The sequence below is a fragment of the Opisthocomus hoazin genome, chromosome 3 (assembly GCF_030867145.1).
Source record: "Opisthocomus hoazin isolate bOpiHoa1 chromosome 3, bOpiHoa1.hap1, whole genome shotgun sequence".
Classification (NCBI taxonomy): domain Eukaryota; kingdom Metazoa; phylum Chordata; class Aves; order Opisthocomiformes; family Opisthocomidae; genus Opisthocomus; species Opisthocomus hoazin.
In genome coordinates this window covers 106,494,834-106,518,496 of record NC_134416.1, presented here as the reverse complement: position 1 = coordinate 106,518,496, position 23,663 = coordinate 106,494,834, and the positions used below count along the sequence as shown (strand labels likewise).

Sequence of the window (23,663 nt, the reverse complement as noted above, 5' to 3'; positions counted from 1 at the left end):
ACTCCCTTCCCCTGCGTGACATTTAGGCCATCATCTAACCACTCAATTCCAAAGAATTTAACGTGAATTTTTAAGACTTCCAAAGTAAAGCTAGTTATTTTGTTATTAATATTTACACTACCTGAAATCCTGAGAGAGAGGAGAGTTAAGATCTGTCTTCAGTCAGGGTCTGTGGCAGTCTGTGAGGCAGTGAAGACTTTTGGAGACGTAGAACCATTTGCACCGCCCTTTTCTTCTCTACATCCTCTTCTTGTATTTATGTGCGTGTTCTCTCGTTTATTCCTACTTCTCCTCTCCGTGAGGACAGGTGTCCTCCACAACCTTGGCGTTTGGCCTGCAGAAATGTAGGAACTGCAGAAAAGAATTCAACCACCCTGCTTTGGCAAGGGACGTGTTGAAATAACTGTACAGCTTCCTTTTCTTTTTACTCTACAAACTGGGGAAATGAATAGAAACTAATCTAAAAGATATGTCTAAAAGGGAATATTGAAATAGACAGTCTCATTTATCCCATGGTTAAATTTGAGAGGAGAAGGATTTGAATGCTTGTGACCTCTAGGTCACATAAAGCCCTTATTTAGTGATATTTTACATTTTTGCTCTTCTGTTTCAGAAAACAGATTGCAAAGGAAGCTCAGAAGGTATCTACACAGTCACCTAAAATAAATGATGAAATAAGAGTGAACACTGCTTATTTAACTGGTGGGTGTTGTTTTAAGAGAACGCTGCTCCTAGCAGAGGGGGTAAAGTGCTTTAGATACCTACAGGCACTACACTGTACTGAGCTTGTTATTCCTCTGTGATGGAATGAGGGAGTTTGGATCATCCACCAAAAGCTGCGAAACTGCTTGGAAGCTCTGCTTGTGATGATTTCATTTACTGAAACTGTTGCATTGGAGCAGAGAGCCAAAACAGCAGAATGTGTAAAATTGGATATCAGCAAAGGTGTAATACAAAACGGTATGTGTACACAAATGTTTTACTTCAAAACAATGAAATCAGCAATTCTGCTGGTTTACTCTGCTGTTATCTGTGTGACTTAGATGAAACTGCATTGATAAATTTCCTTTGTGATCATTGTATGTCTTTTCTGCTACATTTGGTTAGTTAGGAATGGCCTCTGTCCACTAGCATGACACATGCAGAGTAAACCAATTACCAACATGCAGTCAACCTAGACGGAAAAAGCATCAGTATGAAGTGTACAATTCCGTATTTTGAAATAGAATTGCATTTTTGTGCTTATATTCACTTTGAATCTGACTGGTACATATGCCATACAAGGTTTGAAGAATGATAGAGGAGCCTGTCTTTTTTTCACACGTTTTGTTTTTAAGTGCATGCAGGTTTTGTGCCTGAAATACGCATCTTATTTTCTTGCTTCAGAAATGTATTAGACACTATTATGGTTAGTTACGTGCTTAGGAAAGGTTTCTGCTATGTATCTGAAACTGATGTTGTCTATTTTTTAGCTAAATGAATAGAAGAAAAAAGCCAAACAACAGTTAGTGGTCCTACAAGTTGGAAAGATTGGCCAAAAATACAGGAAAATGAAGAAAGGGTACCCAAACTGTGTAGGCAGTCTTTGCGGTATATTCCAGCTGCTGCAAGATCCTGTTTAGTAAGAGAGGGTGGAGTTTCAAAGGGGAGCAAACTGGCCAAAGAAGAGGTGGTCTTGTTTTTTCTGTGCTAGATGGAAATAGGGAGAAGAAATCATGAACTGCTGCAACCAGAATGGTAGAAATAAGTTTTCACAGCATCACAGCGCCTCACTTGTTGACCTCAAGTGGATTTACCTCTGAGAAATGGTCATAAAAAGTCTTTTGATAAAACCAGTCATTTTCCTCTGGCATACTGATGAAGTCGTTCTGGCCTTTTTTGAAGATATCTTTCAGCCCCATCTTGCTCAGCACGGATGTGAGATTGTTATCTTTCTGCCTGTTTGATTGTCATGCTCTCATACCTGTACTTTGTAAATGGTCTATTCTGAGTGGACCATTTGGGCGTTCATTGCAGATCAGTTCTCTTTCAGTTACATCTAGTAAAAGTAGCACAATTTACAATCAATGCTAGACTAAGTCCAATTACGGATTTTTACTCTGCAGGAAATCCCATTCAGCTACATGCCCCCGAAAGAAAATGAGACCTAGGATCACATCTGTTGCAACAGAACTCTAAAGGATTGGACTATACATTACATTTAAGAAGTGATTTTCTTGTGCCTGTTACTGAAGGGAAGACAAAACCTTTAAAAATATGGATGCATTTGCATTTCAGTTCGAAAGCAGGATTTTTATGTGTCCTTGCCTTGAATACTAACACTACAACAGCACTTTCTTGACCTTATTACCGTGTGCTGTGCGTGCCATTTCTGTTTGTCATGAGGTCTGCCACAGAGGTGCCAGGGATTATATTCTGACACTGAGATTTGCACTGGTAGACAAAAGCCCCATCTTTCATTGTAGGATAAATTGAAAGCATGTTAATCTTCTGTGTTTTGACAGGCATGGAATCACTAAGTGACAGGCAGTCCATGCTCGCAGTGTGTTTGTATTGAGGCTTATCTCAGCACTTTCCTGTAGATACTTCTTTCTTTAGTTTTCAAAGTTCTGGGACCTTTCAAGGAGGAGTTTGTGGACCTGAAGTTACAAATTTCGGTAGTGCAGAACAAATCCAGGGCTTCTTGAAAGCAGTTATTGGAAATGCAGTCATGTAGCACCTATTACTTGGCTACCTTGGAGTATTTTAGAAAGGTGATTAAACAGCATTTTCCTTACTGTGAGAGAATAAAATGGAACTGTTTTTCAAAAGCATCAAGCCACCCTCTGTGGGAGACAGGAGAGAAAGAACAGTGCTTCGGAGAGCCCTTGCTGAGAGGAGCACTGAACACCATGGCCCGTTGCTGGTGTAGGAGCTGCTCTGCCTCAGATCTGTCTTCTCTTCCCTTCCGGCACCCAGGCCTGTTGCCAGCCAGTCTGTCACCTCCAGGACACCCCAGGCCTTCTGGAACAACACCACCTCTTTGTCTTGGCAATTTTTGCTGTTGTGCAAAGTGACTCTTCAAAATGGGTATACATGATTTAGGGGTTCCCAGTAATTACTTACTGTTGAATACACATAGCAGAGAGAGAGGATTAAGATATAAAGCTGAGAATTAACATGCCCACCACCCTGATGAATCTTTGCTGGCCAGGAGGAGGGCTCGTTTTGTTGCTCCCTAGGAAAGGCTCAGTCTTGATGTTGCTAGATGCTGCCTTCCAATTCTTGATTTTTTTTTTTTTAGTTAAGGTTTTACAGCTCCTCACACAAGTGCTTTTCCTCTTGAAGCCTTGCTATGCTTACTATTTCATCCTGACAATAACTTCTCTGTTTGTGTTTTTGCTTTTCTTATTTTGTGTGGCTTTCACTGGTGGGCTTTTCCACACCTAAACAACAAACTTCTTGCTAAAGCTGAGTCGGTATCACACAGCTGGGCTGTACCGAGGTAGGACCTGGGTGACAGACAGCTGAACCCTGGGCTGAGGGTTACAGGCAAGGGAGGGCAGCGCTTTGTACAGGGAAGAAGATGCAGGTATACTTTGTTGGACAGAGATATATTTCCAAATAGAATACCTTTGTGGGGGTGGAGTGAGTTGTAGGTGGAATTTTGCTGAGAGTGAATGTTTTTACAGTACCTCCCTCCTGCGTTCAGATCTTGTTGCCTTAGATAATGTTCTCTGACGTGGTTACCATGATGGCTACAAAATTTTACACTAGTCCTCCTGGCCACAGGAGCACCACTGGTGCCCTCCCAAGCCAACGGAGGGAACTGATGTTGCCAATACAGCGTTGCTTGCTCACTATTGTGCATGGGATGTTTGGAAGCTGCTGAACTACAGGCTCTAGTCAGACTTTTTACTTCTAGTGTGTTGTGACAGCAAAATAAGCTTCCTGCTTAGGTCCCGGGGGGCTGATAGTGCAATAAGCAGTCGTCAAAAATCGGAAGCTGAATGCTTAAAAAGATGTTCACACACAACTCCAAATTCATTTATTGGATTAAATGCAGATCATGATAAAATTATGAAGTAAAGCATCAGTCAAAATCTCACTGCTGTTTCTGGCAATACCATGACTATCTTTGCTGAAATGCATTCAGAAGTTACATAATTTGTCATAAATCATTACATAAATCCTACATTGATCAATGATATAGGTAGCAAGGAAGCTGTGCAGATATTAGCCAGGAAACAGGTATGATTAGGTTAAATTTAAAAGAAGAAGCAGGTTTGATTTTTGCAGGTGTTAGATTGCCTATCAATATGAGGTAGCAAGAAGCATGTTGCTCATAGTTTTTTTACCATTTTTGCTGATTGTAACTCTCAGCAACCTTAACCTACAAAGCTTAAAAAATGAGGAAAAAATGCAAGGTGATTAGAGGTCAGCGATTGAATGTTAAGGGCTGGATCACTTTCCCTTGCTGCCTCATTTTCCATGAAGCTGCAAGGGCAGAAGAGAATGAATATAAAATGTCTGTATACACACGGTGAGACAGGAAGATGAGGGGCATTCTGAGATTATTCTGGGTTTGTATTAAATTTTGTTAATTTCCAACAGTCTTTAAATTTGAAATGAACATAAGAAAACTGCATTGTAATGTAAATGCAGGTTTTCCAGTGAGGAAAAGAGAGCATGTAGATTTCTAGAAGGTATTTTTTTTTCCCCTCAGGGATTTTCTTCCTCTCTGGGAGATTCAAGAGGATGAACTGCATTTCCACTGAAGTCAGCACTTGGCATGGGGCTAGAGGATGGCCTGTGTGCAGAAAGCCTTTATGGCTCCACCTTACTCTTGAACAACAAAGCCAGAAGAGCAGGTTTGATGCAAGGTGGCAAAATTCTGCACTCTGTTTTCTGTGGTGGGCTGTGTCATTAGGACAATGCAAAGGAGCAGTAGAAGGATGGTCTTTCGGGCACAGGGTGGTCTCTGGGTGCTGCCTTGCTTAGGGGTGAGGAAAAAGGACATGTGCTTTCAGTGTGTATGGCTACATGGCTTAAGGCTGAGGTTTTAACACTGCAGTTCACCTTTTTCCAATGAACAGCAAACCTTGGGTGCTGTCTGGGAGCAAGTATAATTCATTCTGGAGGAGAGCAGAATCTGCCAAAAAAGAGGATGCTTTTGGATTTGTTGTGTCTGATGAAGAAAAGGAAGGGGTGGTCAGCCTGAAAATTCAGAACTTCAACATCATATGCACTTGTTAGATTTACAATTACCGCAGTAGCAGCAGCTGCCTCAGTACCTTTCTCATCAACTGCAACAAAAGACTTGTGAAGAACTTTGGAGATCATCACATCTCCCTGCTCAGCCATTCCACTGAAATCAGCAGCGGGGCTGAAGGCAGTGCGCATTCCCATGCTGACCAGATTACCACTGAGGTCATATTTCTCCTCAATTCTGAACTTAGGTAGGCACAGATCCACAAGAGCTTGGGTCATCTTCTTGGAATCAGTCCATTCGGCCAGCTTCTCGTATGTCAGTTCTCTTTCCAGCTATCATTTAACAAAGAGAAGTAATTTGATGTTTGCAAGGATAAAACAATCCATTAGCTATGAATTAATCAATTTTATGGCAATTTAATGAATTAAATAATTTTGGTGATCAGAGACAGGGTGTACAACAAGGATTTGAGACTTAATGCTGCAAGGTTTTGAGCACCACCCCTGCCAAATTTCATTGCAAAAGAAAGAAAGGGCACTCAACACCTGCAGCTGCCATCCCCTGGGGTAGTTCTTTCCTCTCTTTTATTTCAGTCTTGATGTGAAGGAAGTTGCTGGGAGATTGCCAGCTGTGCGGCAGGTGGTTTGGTCCAGTTCCAGAGAAACACATGTTAATATTGCACATATTTCCTTGGCAATTTCAAATAAACTGCTTCCAGCAAAATCTTTCACTGCCCCTCTGTCCTGCACACTATGTCACCAGGGTTCAGCTCAGATCAAAAGGAGGAGAGCAATCATGTTCATGACATGATAGAGGCTAAGAATTTAACAGTCTTGCAACTGTAGTAAATGCAGTGGCAGATCTCATGATTGTAGCAAATGCTGCCTAACCAAAATCCTAGTTTTTCAGAGAGCAAACAAGTGGGAACAAGGTGGTGAATAAAATCCCAGGCCACGGAGAAGAGGTGTCTGTTATCTCAGGAAGAGACTGTGACTACTTGTGCAGTACTGTCCCTCCTGAACGTGCGGTGAAGGGAGATGTAACACTTGCAGATCATGTAGGATTGGGTGTCGGTCATGGGGCTGTTGAATTTGATTATGCACAGTGCTGACTGTCATCAGTTCTTACTAAACTAGGGGCACTCCGTGTGCAGGAACTTTCTTGGGATTAGATCGGTGTTAAAGGAAATTCATTCAGCTAGTGGAGGAGATCAAACAGCATGTCCTCAGAGGGGGAGGTATGGTTGCCAGCCTGTCCTTTTTTTCTTTTTTAATGACTGGGTAGTGATACAAAATGGATGTAAAGCTTACTTTACCTGTTCGAGACCCGTAGTACTGTCTTTGATGTCATCGGGAAGGAGGATGAACATACTGAGCTCACGGTTCACATACGGCAGCTCAATCATTTTGAAATTCATTGTTTCCACGATGAGAAGTGGAAATACGTGTCTCATGTGCATCATGTTCACAGGCTTAGTCTTGTTCTGTAAAGTATTTATTTAAAAATAAGAAATAATTCCTTGAAAGGAAGGATGACAATGCTTCAGTGCAGTGGAGAGAGAGGAAACTTTTGTAAGCAGCTTTTGTAACAGTGATTTGTCATTCGTTTTCCAAGGCTTTTCCTGACTGGACAATATTGCTTATCTCAGTGGTTGTCCCAGAGCATTTTGTTTGGTGCTGACCTGACTGATTTTTCTCTTCTCCCCAAAACATCTACAGCAGCCCGCAGAGGAGGGAGGAAGAGAGTTAGAAATGTCTGCAAGGATTAAGGGGATGGAGCAGGTGTGGGATATGGCCTTACAACTCTGCAGCAGAGAAATAGCTGTGGTTCAAGAGAACAAATGTTGTGCAGTTTTTCTGTGATCATCTCTCTCTGGCAATAAAAAGTGACTAGCTGATTGCTCTTGATGTCACAACCCGTAACAGAAGCTAATAGCACTAATGTCTGAGCAAATTGGCACCTGATGAGGAAGGTTCCCAGCAAGCAGTCACCTTTGCAGCAGTGTGTAAGCTCTCTTAACTTCTACATCCCTTCATCCAGGGAAGCAGCCTATGTACACATGCTAATCAGAAGGCAGAAGGTTCAGCTGGTGGAAATTGCACAGAGCTCTTTGCTTTTGAGGTGAATTCATTGGCATCTCTTCTGGATACGTGCCATGAACATTTCTTCTCAACTTGCCCAAGCGTGCACCCTTTCAGGGTACCGTGCTGCACCTGTATGTGAGCAGGGACGTTTGTGCCCAGCTAGGCTGCACAGCACGCAGGCTTGGGTACCGTGCTCACCCGTGACATGGCGTGTAGTTCCTATCCAAGAAGCCTGGACTCTCAAAATCATGTTTTTACAATCTAGCACTTTTAGCACTGTTTTACAAAAAGGACTTAAGTGACTCTAGCACTTTTGGAAACGGTGTCTGTTACCTGTAGCTCATTTACATTTACCTGAGCAGCATCTTAATGTTGCAGTGAGCTGAGCACTGACATGTTTTGCTGTAACCAGCTTTTCACAGAGACCCTAGTTACCACAAGGATACCTGAAAGACTTACGAAATGGAAAGATTTCAGCAGTAGCTGTTGTCACCAGGCTGTTTACGGGCAGAAGGATACTGGAGGAGCTTACCTTGCTCAGTCGGAAGGGTTGCAGTTGTGTAAATTGGGCTTGAAATTTCATTTCCCATTCTGCCTTGAAGTAAATGGCATTTACCAGAATCATCTTTGTGGCGCTTCCTACGTCTCGTGAACCCAGCAAATTCTTGATTTTGCCTTTTGAAATCAGAAGAGTCAGGTTTCATTCCAGAGTAGCACAGTGAGGACATGTTTTCATTGTTTTTTCTCTCAGTTCAGCTCCTTAGTGAAAAAGGCCGTGCCTCAGTGCCCTACTCCCTAAAATACTAGCCTGACGTGAATCGGTTAGTTTACAGTTTCCCAAGCTGTTTGCTGCCTGGTTCTCCTGGCTAGCTGACAGGGATTGACACCTTCCCCCCAAAATGTCACAGTTTCATGGCAAGCAGCTAGAAGCAGAAAGCCATATACTGCCTCGCCAGCTGGTTACGCCAGGCAGGAGGAGGCCAGCATCTCTGGCCGGTGCTGGATGGTACCTCCAGGTGGGCATCCCCACCCACCTCAGAGCACACTGGTAGGCAGAGGCGTTTCTCCCCTCTGCCTGCTCTGCCTGCGGTGCGTGGGCACAGCACGGGGGCAGCGGCTGTGCTTGAGGACCAGCTCACACAGGGCACAGCAGAGTCGGTGGGAGTCTCCCCAGGGAGCTCACTGAGGTCTGGATCAGATATCTGAAGCTGCTTAAGTGTGCTGCTCTTTCTCTGTCCTCCCACTGCGTGTCTGCTCGCTGTCCACATCGGAAGGCATGACCTGGCTGCTGCAGCAGCACGCGGGGAAGCAAGGGCACCTGCCCAGAGGAAACGTCAGGCTGACTTAAATAGGAGAGGAAAGGTGTTGGGGTTGAGCTCAGCTTACCCTCAGTTTGTTTTTCAACCCAAGTATTGATTTCCTTTCTGGCTTGTTCTGCTGCTGTCTTAAAGTTGACCGCTTGTGGCTCTGCTTTGTAGTAGTTCTTACTGAGCTGTATGTATCTCTGAAAAATAGAAAAAAAAAAAAAGTTCTATACTATACTGGATTTCTCAGTCCTGAAGGGAAGTTGTTAGCATTTGGACTTTTTGATAGCTTCTTGGGCCTAGAGGACTGCAGGACCTTGCTTGTTACTCTCTGTTGGACTGTGAGTTAACAGTTAAGAAATAACTAAAGGACAGAAAATTCCCTTCTTTTGTTCCCATTTTTATTTGGAGAAGCGAGGAAGGCTGTGCATATCCCTTGGATGTGCTTATTTTAATGTCTCATTTAAAATTGTGTATATTGGGGGTTCCAATAATAAAGCCGTGTTGCATGAGAAGGAATCCCTATGCTACAGTCAAAGGGCAACGCATCCTTAAATACTGTGAGCAGACCGACTGGTATTTTCCAGTTAACTTTATCACTGGCATCCAGGGGTCTTATTTGCAGTATTCGGGGTCAGCTTCAAACCTGTTCTATTAATGGCAGGTAATTAAAATGAGAAATATTTTTCACGCCTTTTCTTAGTCCTCTCTGAGATTTAACTTACAGGCACTAATGGGAAGGTCTTTTCCACGTAAATGCGGTTGGCACTTCTCAGCGAGTAGCTGCTTCTGGGTTTGTTGATGGCAGACAGGAGCTCTTTGAAGCCAGAATGAATGCCTTCAGCTTGCTTGTGCTCAGGATCCTTGGAAAGAGAAACCATACATTTAGCAATTGCATTTTTGCATGAAGTTTTCAAAGCATGCTAAGTGATGTGCGTGGGAGAGGGATTTGAGTTCCTCTCTCTTACTTTTTATTTTTCCAAGTTTACTTTGCAAGTTTACCACTGCAATTTGCAGGGCTCTGTTTATGACTGGGTGAACTGATTTGCCATATAGCAAACCTTCCAGACTATCCCAGTGGCTTCCGTCCTTCTCAGAATCTGAGTGAGTGAAAAGAACTGAGCGTGAACCTGTTATGAAGTATGTTGGGGTTTATACTTTAAAGAGGGGAGCTGACAAGAAATAGTGGACTCCTAAAGCTGTATCTGGACATGATGATTATGGAAATTCTCTGTGTTGGGATTTCAGTTCTAATAGATACCAATTTTCTTCTCTTTGGTCTCCCCCGAGAAGGTCTGGCCACAGACGAAGAGCCTTCATCTCCTGCTGCTGGAGTGAAATGAAGAACCTGCAAGCACAGTTTCCAAAGGTAAGAAATAGGCATGAAGGAACTGGTGTGACTTAAAGACAAACAGGGATCAAATGGTTGTCTTATTTCTGTCTGTATCATAATTCACTGTGCTATCTGCTGCTTAGGTGACTAATCAAAGGGATGCTGAAGCCATAGTATACGTAAATCCTGTAGAGTAACAAGGAGTAGCACTGTCCCCCTCCCAGAGCATCGATGCAGTGCTCCTGTCTGCACACTGCAAGGCTGAACTCCCTTCCATAGCTGTTGCTTTCAGCAGTAGCAAAGTGTTTGTGCAAACCCAAATGGTTCTCCCCACAATAATGGTACAAAGGCATCTGAACAGGAGTGCGGTGACACAGAGGAGAGTGCTGGGCAGTGCTGAGCACCACAGCTGCCTTTGAACCAGCAGTGTTCCCATGTGGCATTAGGAAGGATTGGGTTGGAGGATGTGGAGATAGCAAAGCTCTTCCTATTTTCTTCCTGGATTGTCAGGCAGTTGTTTAGGAAAGTATAAATTAAGATAGAAAGATGAATCCTGGCCAGGGGAGAGAGGGAGGGTGCTGGGATCTGCAAGCTTCCTGCCAGTTAGTTAGGAGGTACTGGCATCGGCTGTCTGCTTCTCAGAGGGGATATCCCATCTGTTACAGAATCATAGAATCACAGGTTGAATTAAAAGGTGTAGAATAATTTAGAAGTCAGGTTCAGAGAACCTCTGTCCTTGGCATGTGATACGCACAGGACAAGTTTCTCTTAGTGGAGAAGTGAGGGGAGCTGCTATGAAGTAAATAAAATTTACTGTTCACTTGTTATGTTCTCTGTTCTACCATTCCAACACTACATTTTGCAGCCAGTACAGGAGCCAGATATTGTATGGGGCCTGGGCAGCTTAGAGCAACCTACCTCTGCCATTTCTGTTGCTGTATTGCCTTTTGCACCCAGGTACGTCACAGACAAAGCACATGTTATGCTCCAAGGGGAAAAGAAAATGTTTTTGCCCTTGCTGGTCTCATTGAACTTGTTGAAAACATCAACTGTAAACTTGCCAACTGATGTTGAGACCAGTTCCATTGCTGCAACCTGGAAAGAGGCAACAGACAGAATTGTACTGTTTGAATGTTTAAAATTATGTACACAGTGCATATTAGTGAGAAATGTTACATGTGCAGCACAATGCATTGGCACCCACTGAAACTAACAGCCTAGTTGTATGTTTTATCTTCCACACAGATACTGTTTGGCACCTGTTAGGAGCAGCAATTTCTTTTAGTTTTTTTGTTATCAAGATAAGATTTTCCTATAATTGTACATATGTCCTCTTTTATACAGCTGTGATTTTATTTGTTTCTTTCTGCCTTTGGTTTTCAAAAATGTGAAGATTTGTAAGCTGTGTATTTTTCTTCCTTTTTTGTCTTTAACTAATTATTTATCAAAGTGATGTTCCCAGGTGCAGTTTTAGTACTTAGGTTCGCAACACTTCCAAGTTTCCCACTACTTCATTTTGGTTCTCTATGGAATTGAGAGCTGATACTGAGAAAGAATTGATGCATAGTTCTTAGGCTCATGTGCTTTTCCTGGCCCACCACCTATTCTGAGTAGTATCATGAATAGCAAAGCTGTTATTTGCTTTTAGATTGCTTGAGTTTTATTCATGATTTATACCTCCCACCCCTTCTGTATGTTCCAGCAATTTTATGTTCCCCAGAAACTGGGAGATTCCTTGAGGTTATGAGTATTCCAGACTTTTAAGATATCTTCCCAATAGTACCTGCCTCATGTTGGTTTCTAGTCAACAGATCAGAAATGTTGTTGTTGTTATTATTATTAAGATTTAAATCTATGGAATGGAGCTACAGAAACTGTGGGGCAACCTCTGAAGTCTCAAGTGTTTGGCTGCCAAACCACTACAGTTCTTCTGGCAGTCAGTTTGCTGTCAGTACCAAATCTGTACCACAGAGTGATTTTCTTTCATTGGAGAAGATAACTGAGATAGCATCCAGATGGAAATTTATCTTTTTTTGCTAGTGAATACTCCTCTGAGTCCCTGGCCTGATAATGTGCAGTGTTGTGCCTTTGCAGAATGAAAATGGCCTTTTCTTCACCTGAACTATGGGATTCCTTTATCAAACTGAAGATTTTAATTAATGACAGTTACTGCCCTAAGAAAACTTTCCTTCTTGTGATCAGTTCTGCCCCAAATTAGCAGTTTTCCTTCGCCTTACAGATTTATTTTCTCTAAGAGCCGACACCTAGAAAAACAGGAGGCAAGCATAATGCACCGTAACACTGGTATATTATAATTTAAATATACACTCATGCAAGCCACTGATCACTTTTTAAAAGCATCAGAAAAATTACTTAAATTGATTTAATTATTTACCTCTGATCCTGTGAGAGAGAAGACTTAGGTCTTGTCCTCGGTCAGGTTCTGCGTTTGTGTGTTAAGCAATGAATAAATTTAGAAATATAGTACTGCTTGCACCTCCCTTTCCTTCTCCCTTACATCCAGGTTGTTTCCGCCTACCCAAAGTTCCTTTCTACCAAATCCCTAAAAGATCTTACATAATTTTGCCTTCCTTGTTGACCTTGTCACTTTTCAATTTTAGACATTTCAAAGGGACAATGGAATTAAAATCTCAGCTCTATTGTTACACCACAATAGTCTATGGACAGGATAAATGAGCAGGTCACACATTCCAGTGCTCTTCTGGTGTTATGGGGACAGGTAGTATGTTGTTTAAAGTAAATGACTAATAAAAAGGTTACACAACTAGAATGGTTGGCTTTGGTTTCTGGAATTAAGCGGCTATTGTAGGCCTGATTCTCCTCTCTGGCTTTGTGCAGCTGTGACTCCTGGGTTTCAAATGCAGCACATCAGCTTAAACGTCAAGCTTGGTGATTGAATTAGACACAAGGAGTCCAGCTTCAGACTGAAGATCAGTAGGAGGACAGACAGAAGCAAAGCGATGAAGGACCATTTAGGGTAAGAGATGGACACCCCACTGGTTGTGTCGGTGAAGATATCTCATTGCAACCATAGCTGAGAATCATTTGAGAGAAACACTGCAAAACACTGAGCTAGTGCACAGTACTTGCATGTAGTGAAGGAGGGCAGGGACTGAAACAACACCACTGGGAGGGCTGGAGCAAGGATGGAATGAAAAAATACAGTGGGGGCAAACGTGGCACAGTAGTTGTCACTCTGCAGTCCCAGAAGAGAGCTGGGATGCTGTTGGGTGGTGGGAGAAGGTGGTGTCAACAACTGTAAGACCCTGGGGGACGGGGGAAGAGGAGTGGAGGAAGGGAAGGAAACTGTACTGTGTGCTAAGCATTTTGCTGCAAGCCTGATTACAGGAACGGAGTGGGTCAAGTCTTCTAAAAAGTGGCAGAAATCAGTGTTGTGCAAGGCAATGAAGAAATGCCAGAAATTAAACAAGTGTTGGTTGTAGTATGATGAGTAAGTCCTCAAGGAATCAGGACAGAAGAAAGGTCAACTGGATGGTTAGGTGGTGGGAAAACCCAGGCCAGGAGACTCCAAGTCCCAAAGAAGTATGCGGAGAGTGAGCAAGCTACCTCCCTTTGCTAGTCAAGATGCAAGGATGCCAGGCAGGATGAGAAAGGAAGGTGGCAAGGCAGAATGGCTTTTGACAAGAGAGAGAAAATCACACCTTAGTTGAAAGGGACATCCAGAGGTCAACCTCCTGCTTGGAGCAGGGCTATCAGTAGATAAGGTCAGCCACAGCGCTTCTGAAGATGGAGATTCCCCAACCTTTCTGGACAACCTTCTCCAGTGCTGTGCTGCTCACCCTGGGAAAAGGTTGCTCCCTAATGTGCAACTCACCCTTCAAGTGTTGTGGCCATTGCCTCGTGGTAATGATCTAGCACTGCCAAGAGGACATTAACTCTGTCATCTTTGCAATCGTGCTTAAAGTAATTGAAGGTGAGAGAGAGAAGGTGACTCACACTTCCATTGACTCTAAAGGCCTGTGAGTGAGTTTGGGTGCATGTTGTCACAATTTTGTTCCTCCTTGACCTCCCAGGCATGGCTTTCCTGTCTTTATTGCTGAGGCACATGAGGAAGTGCTGAAGGGACTTGGCCGTGGGGATGTGATGCCCTTGCATTAGGTGGAACACGGCATGGCAGGGCTGCACCTGAATGCATGGTGATCCTGTGTCATGTTCACAGCTGAGACAGAGAGAAGGCAGTGCTGTTGAGGTTATATGGGGGTAGAATAAAGCACTTGCTTCACAACACTTTTCCTGTGCTCTTTCCCATTTGGGAGGCAGAGCCAAAAGGGACCCTGGAAGCTGCTGGCCATGTGGAAGAAAACAGAAAGGTCTCAGTGACAGTCAGCAGTCTCCTCTCTGTCAGGAAAAGGGAGTCCTGCCATCCCAAGAAGAAACATTTCTAGTAAGATGCTGGTGGTGTGTCAAAGTCCTGTAAGAGACCCAGTCCTTTGCTCTCTGTTGTGAATTCAGAGAGTTAGGAGCATCCCTTACAAACATGCATGACTGATTAGGACACTGTCCTCCTTAGGAGAAAGAGCTGTGACAGGAGTAAATGCGTACTGGGAGATTTGCATGTAATCTTCCCGAAAGCACGTAGGGAGTTAGTATGACAGGCTTGATTCTCCAACTTGATCTTGCCTCAAACCAGTGAAAGCAAAATGAGAGTAAAGCAGTGCAGTGCTGCGCTGGCAACAGTGTTGAATGCATGAAAGGTTACACAGGAGAAGGTTTCAAGGCACGTGTGTTTTATTTTCCTACAATTTGTAGTGTTGTTCAATATTTTCCATTTGCTGTGGGACAGAGGTTAGAAAGTACATGTGCATGCAAGAAAGAAGCACCGGGATCAGGTGGATCAGAGGATTTTTCAGGTTTTTTTCATAGCCAGCTGAGCGAGGCTGCAAAGTTGGTATAAAACTGACAAGAATGTGGGTGAGGTAGCCCTCCTGGGATGGCCAGCTTAGTGAGCTGAAACCAATGGAGATGCAGCAGCATTCTGGAGGAGGCAGTTGTTCCTGTTTCTTTTCTTCTTGTGTACCAAAGCAAATGTGTTGGGAATTACTGTTTTTGATCAGCTTAGTCTGTCCTGCATTGTGGCAGTTCTGGTTCAGAAAGTGCTGAGAAGATGCATCAATGTTGTTCTGTGCACAGTTTGGTGCTTATAGTGTAGTGCTACCATGTTTGGGTTCTTTGGCCAGGAAAAGGAGCCAGAGGCTTGAATTCCAGGTTATTTTTAATATGTGCTCTCTGCTAACATTGAGAGATTTGTCAAGAGTACAGGAAAATTAAGAAGTGCACAGACTATTGAGATGCTCTTTGTGGTGTGTTTTCTCTTCATTATTGTTGTTGCAAGAGCCTGTTTAGTAATGGTCAAGTTTCTAGGGGGAAGAGAACCTTCCGAAGAAGAGGATGCTCTTGGTCTTGTTGTGCCTGATAAAGAAGAGGAAAGGGTGATCTGCCACAAAAATAACAGTAGCACCAAGACTTCGTGATGCTAGTGCTGCTGCACTGGCAGCTGCTGCCTCTGTGCCTTCTTCGTTGACTTCCAGATAACACTTGTGAAAAACTTGTGACAAGAACAGCTCGCTGTTCTGTGACATTCCGGAGAAATCAGCTTGACCTTTAGTGAAGGCATCTTGTATCCCCATCCTGCTCAAAGTAGATTTGAGGTCATATTTCTCTTCTAATGTGAACCTGGGAAGATAAACCTCCATTTTCACTTTCTCCATTGATTCCGGGCTGGTCCATGCAGACAAGTTTTCCAAAGTCAATTCTCTTTGTAGCTGCAGTTAGTAAAAAGAGAATCAGAAAATTACAGAGTGATCAAAAACCTGTGCCCTAAGGGCTATTTCTTCTCTTTTCTTAAATAGGGAACTTTTCAAGCTGTTGTGAGAGTACAAAGTAAACAGTAGTAAAAGACCAGTTTTCAGAACTTTTTGACTAGAGGAGCATGTTGCTCTACAGTAGGTCAGTGTACTATTTGAACTGTTCTCAATAATTGTCAGGGAATATAGCAGGGTTAAATAGTTGTAGAACAAAAACATCAGTGTCAAGTAACAGTAGTCTGGTTGATTCGCTGTTCATATTTCTGTCTTCCCTACATTTTAGGTTTTACTGAAAAGAGATTTTTTTCTACAGAGCACCCACTAACGTACAGGAGAATTTAGTGAGAGTTTATTATCCAAAGGCAGGATCAGTCTCTTTACAGAAGGTGGCAGTGTCCATATGTGTCAGCTCTGGACATCCTGGAAAGTAATGGGGGCTGTCCATTTTGTGGGTGGTTTTTTTTTCTGTTTTGGAATGAAATCGTATATGTCTGAATTGGTACAGACAGTGAATCTCAGCAGGGCTGTCCTTCTATCCTTGTTTTTGTTCAGCTGGAAGAAGAGCCCGTCTTGTGGGGTTTGGGTTACCTATTTTCAGGACTGGTCAACATTAGGAGCCACAGAAGTGTCAGCTGCCAAGAATAAGAAATCTAGTCTGAGCTCCAAGATGTTCAAGTTCACAGTGCCAGAGCAAGTTCGGGGTTTGATTTTCCTTGATCCTGATCAGTACCCTCTTTCCTAGAAATACAACTGCAGCCTGGTCTTTTACCTTGTGCATGCATGAAGTAAGTAAATAATGACACTCTTGTTTTTCGCATGAGTTATGTTCTCAGTTGCTTTACCTTTTGTAGGCCGGTGATGTCACTTGGTAGGAGGATAAACATGCTGAGGTCGTTATTGACGTATGGAAGCTCAAGAACATCAGTCTGGACTGATTCTACATAGGTCCAGTTAAATTTATCACTCAGGTACATCATTGGCACTGGTTTAGTTGTATGCTGCAACAAATCAAATTAGATATTTGCCATTTGTACTCTGAACAGTAAAGGACCGAGTTAAAGTAGCACAGTGGAGGTTTACTGTATTTACTGTAGAAGCTGCCAATGTGTCTGAGACGTCCTTGTGGCTCCAAGTGGTAGGACACAGGATCTACAGAGGACCTCTGGTCTTCTGGAAAGGCACTTGGAGGTTAGGCAGGCAATCTAAGCTGTCTCAGATGACACCTACTATAGCAAGCTGTATGCCACTCTGATTTGTCGTATGGTTAAAAATGAAAACGTAAAGAACTAACTCATACAGCTTTGTTCACCTCTTTGTTTTCCCTGCTTTCAGGGAATGGAAGCTTGTTTCAAGTCAGCTGCTGACAATTTTAGTTGTGGTACAGGTGCTAGTAAGTGTGTGCAGTCTTTGTGCTGAAGATGGGGTGAAGAAAATGTCCTGTATGCTTTAAATGGAATAGCTTTCGTGCTGTGTGGGTTTAAAGATTGACAGGAATTTCTCTCCCCCATCTTTTTCACTCCTACGATATAGGGCAGTATATTCCCATACCGTGTTTGTTCTGAAAGGCCTTTGCCTGGTAGCTTCAGCGTTGAACTTTGTTGCCCAGTTTCCTTTGAAGTAGAGCGCATTTATCAGGACTAGCCTGGTGAGTGAATCTACGGATCCTGGAGGCAGCAGATTTTGAATTTTACCTAGAGAAAACAGAGGGATTTACACATTTGTACAGTTTTACTGTTTCACAGAATCACAGAATCACAGAATAGTAGGGGTTGGAAGGGACCTCTGTGGGTCATCTAGTCCAACCCTCTGCCGAAGCAGGGTCACCTACAGCAGGCTGTTTCAGAGTAAGTGTTCGCCCAATTTCTGCAGATATAAGCTAGGGAAATTGTAAATGCTGATATAGCATGCTTCCAGCTTGAGATTATTTGCAAATACATCGTTGCTGGGGTAACCTTGGTTTGCAGAGTAAGCCACATTCCTCACATGTTCAGCTGGAGGACGCTAATTTTAGTAAGGGCTTGTCAGTGGATGATTGCTTTAGGAAAACAGATCTGATTTACCTTTCTGAGGTGAAATGTTTACCCGCCTTGGGCCCCTTGGGTACAGAGACTTGGTTCAATGCCAAAATGGCTTCTTTTTGAATTGAGAGGGGAGAAGCTGGAGCTTACCTTCAGTCTGGTGTTTGACCCTGGAATTGATGTCTCTTCTGATTTCATCTGCTGCTCCCGCAAAGTCAACTGACTGTGGCTCTGCATTGTAGTATTTCTTGGCTAACTGTATGTATTCCTGTGCAAGAGAGACAGCTGTCTTATGTTTGCTGCTGCCAGTATGAATGCTAATAAATAATTGCAGCCAAATAGAGAGAAAACATGATAAAAATGACATAGACTACAAGCACAGCATTTTGTCAAAGAAACAAAGTATTTTTGAGTAGAAATACTCAGTTTAAAAGTTGGCGCGTAACCACATCCGCAAATCACCCTGAAATTAGATACACATCCCATAAAACTAAAATTTTAGTATCCAAAGTCTCAGGATGAGTCTCATAGAAAATATTTAAATTAAGGATAACAACATGATTTGCAGATACAATGAAAATATTTAAAAACATATAGTTTGTGGTATGTTATCATGGATACATCGTGAAGGTCAAGCAGCACTACACAATCTGATAAATGGCCTACATACCGTACTGAAAGGCGATGTTTTTTCTCCGTATAACTGGTTGACACTTTTAAGCAGGTAATTTTTAGTAGGCTGGTTGATTTCAAAGCTGAGTGCTTTAAACCCAGTATGGGTATTATCTGATTTGCCAATTTCTGTCTTGGAGAAAAGGAAAAAAGAAGTTACTCATCTGTTGCATAAAATAGTTCAAAATTTCTGATTTCCTCCTTCAGTCTGTGATTCTGATTGATGCAGTTCCATGTAAAGTATTTCTATCAAGGTGATCTGTTACCTGTATTGCAATACAAGGTTTTCTAAACCAGGCAGCTGTTAAAAGAATAATTTGAAAATATTAAAAGTTGTGGACATGGTATAGACACTGTAAGTATCTCAGAATGCAAGTGGTAAGAGCCTGAAGTATGTAAAACATTTAAGGGTTTCCAAGTATATCCAGAGAGTAAGAGACAGAGTGTAATTGTTAAACAATGCATGAAGATTTGGCTGTGTGACTCCTTTCGTTTATGAAAGTGGAGTGTATTACATGGAAAGTTTGCCCCTAAATTTCTTAATCTTCCTCTTAGTATTTTTTATTTATTTTGTTTTTATGTCACAGTAATTGCAGTAAATTCTTTATATTGAAGTAACAGGATTAAATGAATGTGGGCTCAAATCGTCAAATGAGCTCAAGGAAAAGCTGTGAATTAGTGAATTAAAAATCTGTGCTGTATTCATCTTGTCATTACATCAGAATCAGCCATGAACAGACATTTCAGTTTCTAAACTATTAGAACAGTCACTTCACCCTACCCACAGCGCTCTGTAATTCTTACAATTCAGACAAGCGTTACTCATGAGGAACAACCCCCCTCCTGTTAATGCAGTGCAAAGGAGTTGTTGACATAGCCCCTAAAATAAATCTTCCTGCCCCAGGATTTGGCTGTGGGATGCAGATCCAAGTTCCCGTTCGTCTGAACTCGCGGCCACTGGGGCTTTGTGGGCAGCCTGCAGGGAAGTGGCTCACTCCCACAAAGAGTCAGGATGATGGGAAAGAGCAGGGGGAAGAGCTTGATGCTGCCATGGCTGAATTGTCAGTGAGGAAGATCTGCCTTTACTGACTCAGAGGGATTACATTTCTGTATTTTTTTGCAGTCTTTAATTACGTACACTTTGATACAAGATGCCGGACAGTCTGTCACAGAAAGATCTCGGGAATATAATGATTTCCGTTTCTCTAAGAGTTATTTGCCAGCAACTGGTCTAACTGGGGAAATTCCAGCATGTCAATTTATTTTGTTAACTGGTCAGCTGAAACGGAGACTAATTTCTGAAGAAGGCTGTCACCAAGCATAGGTAGCCTGGGAAAGTGAAGACTCTGGGTTTTTTTGTCTTGATGCTGCAATCAAATGTGTGGGAGGGCAGCTCTGTTCTTGCGATGAGCTCTCTGAGGTAGGAACCGTCCTGTTCAAAGAACATGTCGTGTCTAAATAGCTAGCTTTTTAACAGTAATAATTTGGAAAGAAATCTCTCCTGAAAGCTAAAGGAAAAAGATCGAGATCTATTGACAGAGAATGGTAACATTAAATTTTAAATTTTGCAAATTTGAGGTTAATTTTTGCAATTCTACCTAAAAAAGGGAAGCATGTAATAAGTATTGCATTACGTGAAGTTATCACAGGATGCTGTACCAATTAATTGTGTATGCTACATCCGAGGAAGGCAAACAAAGGCAAATAAATGCAAGCGTGGAAGCAAAATGCAAGCAAGAGAAGAGGCGACCATGCCCATAGCTTGATCACTAGACTTGGTGAGATACCTTCTGGAAACAGGCACATCGATTTGATAGACGCTCTTCCGTTCTGGAGTAGACTTGCATTTTAATGGTTGTGGTGACGTTTTTGGCTCCTTCAACTTTGTGAAAGTGAAGTACCTGTAGTGGAAAAATCAATAATAAAGGCAACGATAAAAAATTTGCTGTTTCAGTAAAATCTTTCAGTGATGTCGTGGGACTGGCAATGAAGAGAGTCAAACTCAGATTTTATTCTTGTGTCCAGTCCTGACTGAATATGAGATCTTAGGTCTTGAGGCGCATGTATACACAATGGCTTGAGCACACTAAGCTGAGGGCTGCAGGGCAAAATTCTGATGTAGCTGGCCTTTCTAGAAGAATCTGCCTGCTTTGAGTCGTGCCCCAGGCTGAGCACTTAATGCCTGGGAAGAACCGATGATCTCCAGAAGGAGACTACCAAAGCAGAAATCTAAATGGAGCGCTGCTATGTGTGAAAATGATGTGGTTTCATGCCCTAAATCTCTTGCTCTGGATATGTGCACCTTACCCAGGCTACAAAGGGGCATGTCCCACCTTGGAACATTTTTCAGAAGAGCTATGCATTTTTTGTTGTTGTTTTCCCTGCTTCCTAGCAGAAGACCACTCCTTCCTTTGTCACCCTGCTGGCTTTCTGTTGTCCTGTCAATCGGGAGCTAGATCACTGCCTTATCAGCTGGGATGACTTCTGCCTTAGCAGATGCAAGCTCAGAAGCCTCAGCTCCTAGGTGATAGGGGCTAGGGAAGTGTGCGTCGGGGCTGTTCCCACTGCTGCCTGCTGAAGCTATGAACTTTGCACAAATAAGACTTAGGGATTTCAGTAAGTGATTTTGGCTGTAAAATACATACCCCAACGAAAGGGTTGTAGCCTCACCGTGTTTCTTCTCTGATCCTGTGAACGTGGACTTATGTTTAGCAAAGTGCAAGACTTAGAATAGCTATATGGGAGAGTCTTTATGTGGGGGGTCGTTTCCAAAGAAGTGAGACACGAGATGGGAATTGTCTGTGGCAGAGTAGAAGGAGAATCCAGGTCTCCCACTCCCTGGTGAGTGCTCAGGTTGCTGAGCTTTGGGATAAAGATCCCTTATTTCTGCTGGTGAGATTTAAAAGGAGTCAATGTCACCAGTGCCACTTCTCTCATTTGTTGGGGGCCTGTTTCCAGAGGCTAGACTAGACTATTTCTTTGACCTGCACAAGTGGAGAACTGGTCTTTTCATTGCAATGCACATCAGGGGTGAAGCGGGAGCTGGCATATATGTGTATAGAGTTTTGATTAAAGTATTTTTTCTGCTTATGGCTTTCCTCAGTTCTATCACAGTAGATTTCTTGCATAGAGGATGTTACTCAAAGAGATCAGCCCTTTCAGACAGCTACTTTTTGAAGCCCAGACTCACCTTTGCCATCTGATCTGCAGTGTTACCTTTGGCTCCTAAATAAACAGTAGCCAAGGCAGTTGATAAACTGAAAGGGGAGAACAAAATATTCCTGTCCCCATCTTCCTGGCACTCATATTTGAAAAAGTCAAGAGCAAAGCTTGTATTTGCTTTATTCAAAGCTTCCATTGTTCTGAACCTGCACAAAAAGGGAAAAAAGATGCTATTAGAGAACCACTAATTATGACTGCTGTGTGTCTGCAAGTTTGTCTTCAGTTTTTGAAGTTTCTTTTGTGATTTAAAGTCTTTCTGAAGGTACTTATTTGTATGAAGAACGAGGATGATTACCTTTGATAAAGTCACATACGGTTTAGCACGTGCTGTTTCACTGGTGACACTAGCTATCACGTAGGTTAGGGAAAAAGCAGCCTCCAACCTTCTTTTGTATTTGTTTGCCAGGACATTTATTGCACTGTCCTTTACAGCACCTTGGAGTGACAGTTGATAATATTACTCACTAGTGCCTGGGCTAGAGGATACTGAGAGACTGTCTCTTATGACGACTTCTATGCTTCGATTTGTGCAAGAGCCCTTTGATGCTCCTAACTGTAGTGAACAAATACCCTGGTAACAGTCAAACTGTTCCTTTAGACAGGACAAAATACTCCTTCCAATGCTTGTGCAAGCACTGCCCCAACTATTGCACGCTAAGCATCCTGAATTCCCTTTTTGACATTCACCCATGTCCTGAAACTCTGTCTTACAGCAGTAGCCTGGATCCTAGCTTCCCAGTTCTTCTGCAGGACAAGGTTTCCATATTCAGTAGACCACAAGTGCTGCTATTTGCCATCTGCATTGCAGGTTTAGCTGAGAGCTCTAGGCAGGGACCAGGAGCTATTCTGGATGGTATAGGATGGCCTTAGAATAAAGACCCTGTGTCCTGAGTAGCATGCAAACCAGGAGCTGACCCGATGTTCCTAAGAACTGAGGAGCACAAGAACAAATTAGCTGACTTAAGCAAACACAGCAGTTCTTACTCTGCTGTGATACATGTGCTAGCCAGTGAGCTCTAGAAATTACAGAACTCTGTACAATGAATTGCTCTTCCTGCATATTTTTAAGACTTCCACCTTCTAGACCATGCCTGTGCCATCTTAGTAAATTACTTTCCCAAGTATTTGCTGTTTCCAATTCAGATCCCTGCTTCCTTTTTATCTATGCATTTGTCAATAAAGCAACATCATCCAAGAGTACGTGAAATAAATAATCTCTAGAAATCATTACAGTACCTTGTTTTGTGCGGGGAGGAACACTGCTGCTCTGGGTATCTCCGAGGTGTCTGGAGTTCACGTGAAGGGTACGGTGAATTTATAGTCTGTCCGGCCAGTTCTGCCAAGGTTCTTATGACTCATGACTCTGCAATTCATTATGCCCTAAAGGCCACATCGCTTTGGAAGAACTGAATCATCCGAGAGTAGGATGTGAAGTGATGGTGAGTATGATATCACACAAGAACCTCACAAAACTGACTGCAGAAGTATTTCTGTAAACACTTTTGTGGCAACAGGCTAGTAACGACTTGAAGCCGCACTACTTTAAACAACCTTTCTTTTGCAGTTTGGAGGGTTTAAAAAAACATGTAGTTGCTGACCTACTTCTTTTATGCTTCGTCTAATTGAAATTATTTCTAAGGAACAGACAGGCAGAGAAAGGACTGACTTCTTATGTGTGCATTTTCCTATTGTCCATTTCTTACTAAGAAAGCATTTGTCACTCCTGGTGGGTTTCTGTTTTAGAAAAATGGGTTTTGTTTATCTTGGAGGATTCTAAGACTGTGCAACCAGGGGAAAGCTGTCACTGTGAGATAATGAAGTTTGAGAAACAGGCGCCAGACCGTTGCTTTTATTGTCAGTGGCAACATCACTAGAACCTGAAGTGGGTCTTAGATTAGACTTCTTTTTTCTTCTGCTTGCGTGGTGTCCTGGTGGACGACAGGTTAACCATGAGCCAGCAGTGTGCCCTGGCTGCCAAGAAAGCCAATGGGAT

General features: G+C 42.7%; 3 protein-coding genes across 3 annotated transcripts in view; all 3 read right to left on the bottom strand.

Moving 5' to 3' along the window:
- Positions 1-169, bottom strand: part of LOC104331217 (uncharacterized) — a 32,144-nt gene extending 31,975 nt beyond the window's left edge. The window contains exon 1 of the mRNA XM_075417264.1: positions 122-169. The gene's annotated coding sequence lies outside the window, so the exon portion shown is untranslated. The remainder of the gene's footprint in view (positions 1-121) is intronic.
- Positions 170-4,022: 3,853 nt separating this feature from the next.
- Positions 4,023-12,366, bottom strand: LOC104331218 (heterochromatin-associated protein MENT). Its single transcript, XM_075417173.1, has 8 exons — positions 12,308-12,366; positions 10,831-11,007; positions 9,841-9,927; positions 9,305-9,442; positions 8,662-8,779; positions 7,808-7,950; positions 6,507-6,674; positions 4,023-5,523 (listed from the first exon to the last, which is right to left on the bottom strand). The coding sequence occupies exons 2-8, from the start codon at positions 10,996-10,998 to the stop codon at positions 5,110-5,112; spliced, it is 1,236 nt and encodes a 411-aa protein (XP_075273288.1). The 5' UTR covers positions 10,999-11,007; positions 12,308-12,366; the 3' UTR covers positions 4,023-5,109.
- A 2,851-nt stretch (positions 12,367-15,217) lies between these two features.
- Positions 15,218-22,930, bottom strand: LOC104331182 (leukocyte elastase inhibitor). Its single transcript, XM_009936467.2, has 8 exons — positions 22,907-22,930; positions 21,639-21,816; positions 20,236-20,349; positions 18,447-18,581; positions 17,927-18,044; positions 17,307-17,449; positions 16,601-16,756; positions 15,218-15,716 (listed from the first exon to the last, which is right to left on the bottom strand). Exons 2-8 carry the CDS (start codon positions 21,804-21,806, stop codon positions 15,312-15,314), a joined length of 1,239 nt encoding a protein of 412 aa, XP_009934769.2. The 5' UTR covers positions 21,807-21,816; positions 22,907-22,930; the 3' UTR covers positions 15,218-15,311.
- Positions 22,931-23,663: the final 733 nt, after the last annotated feature.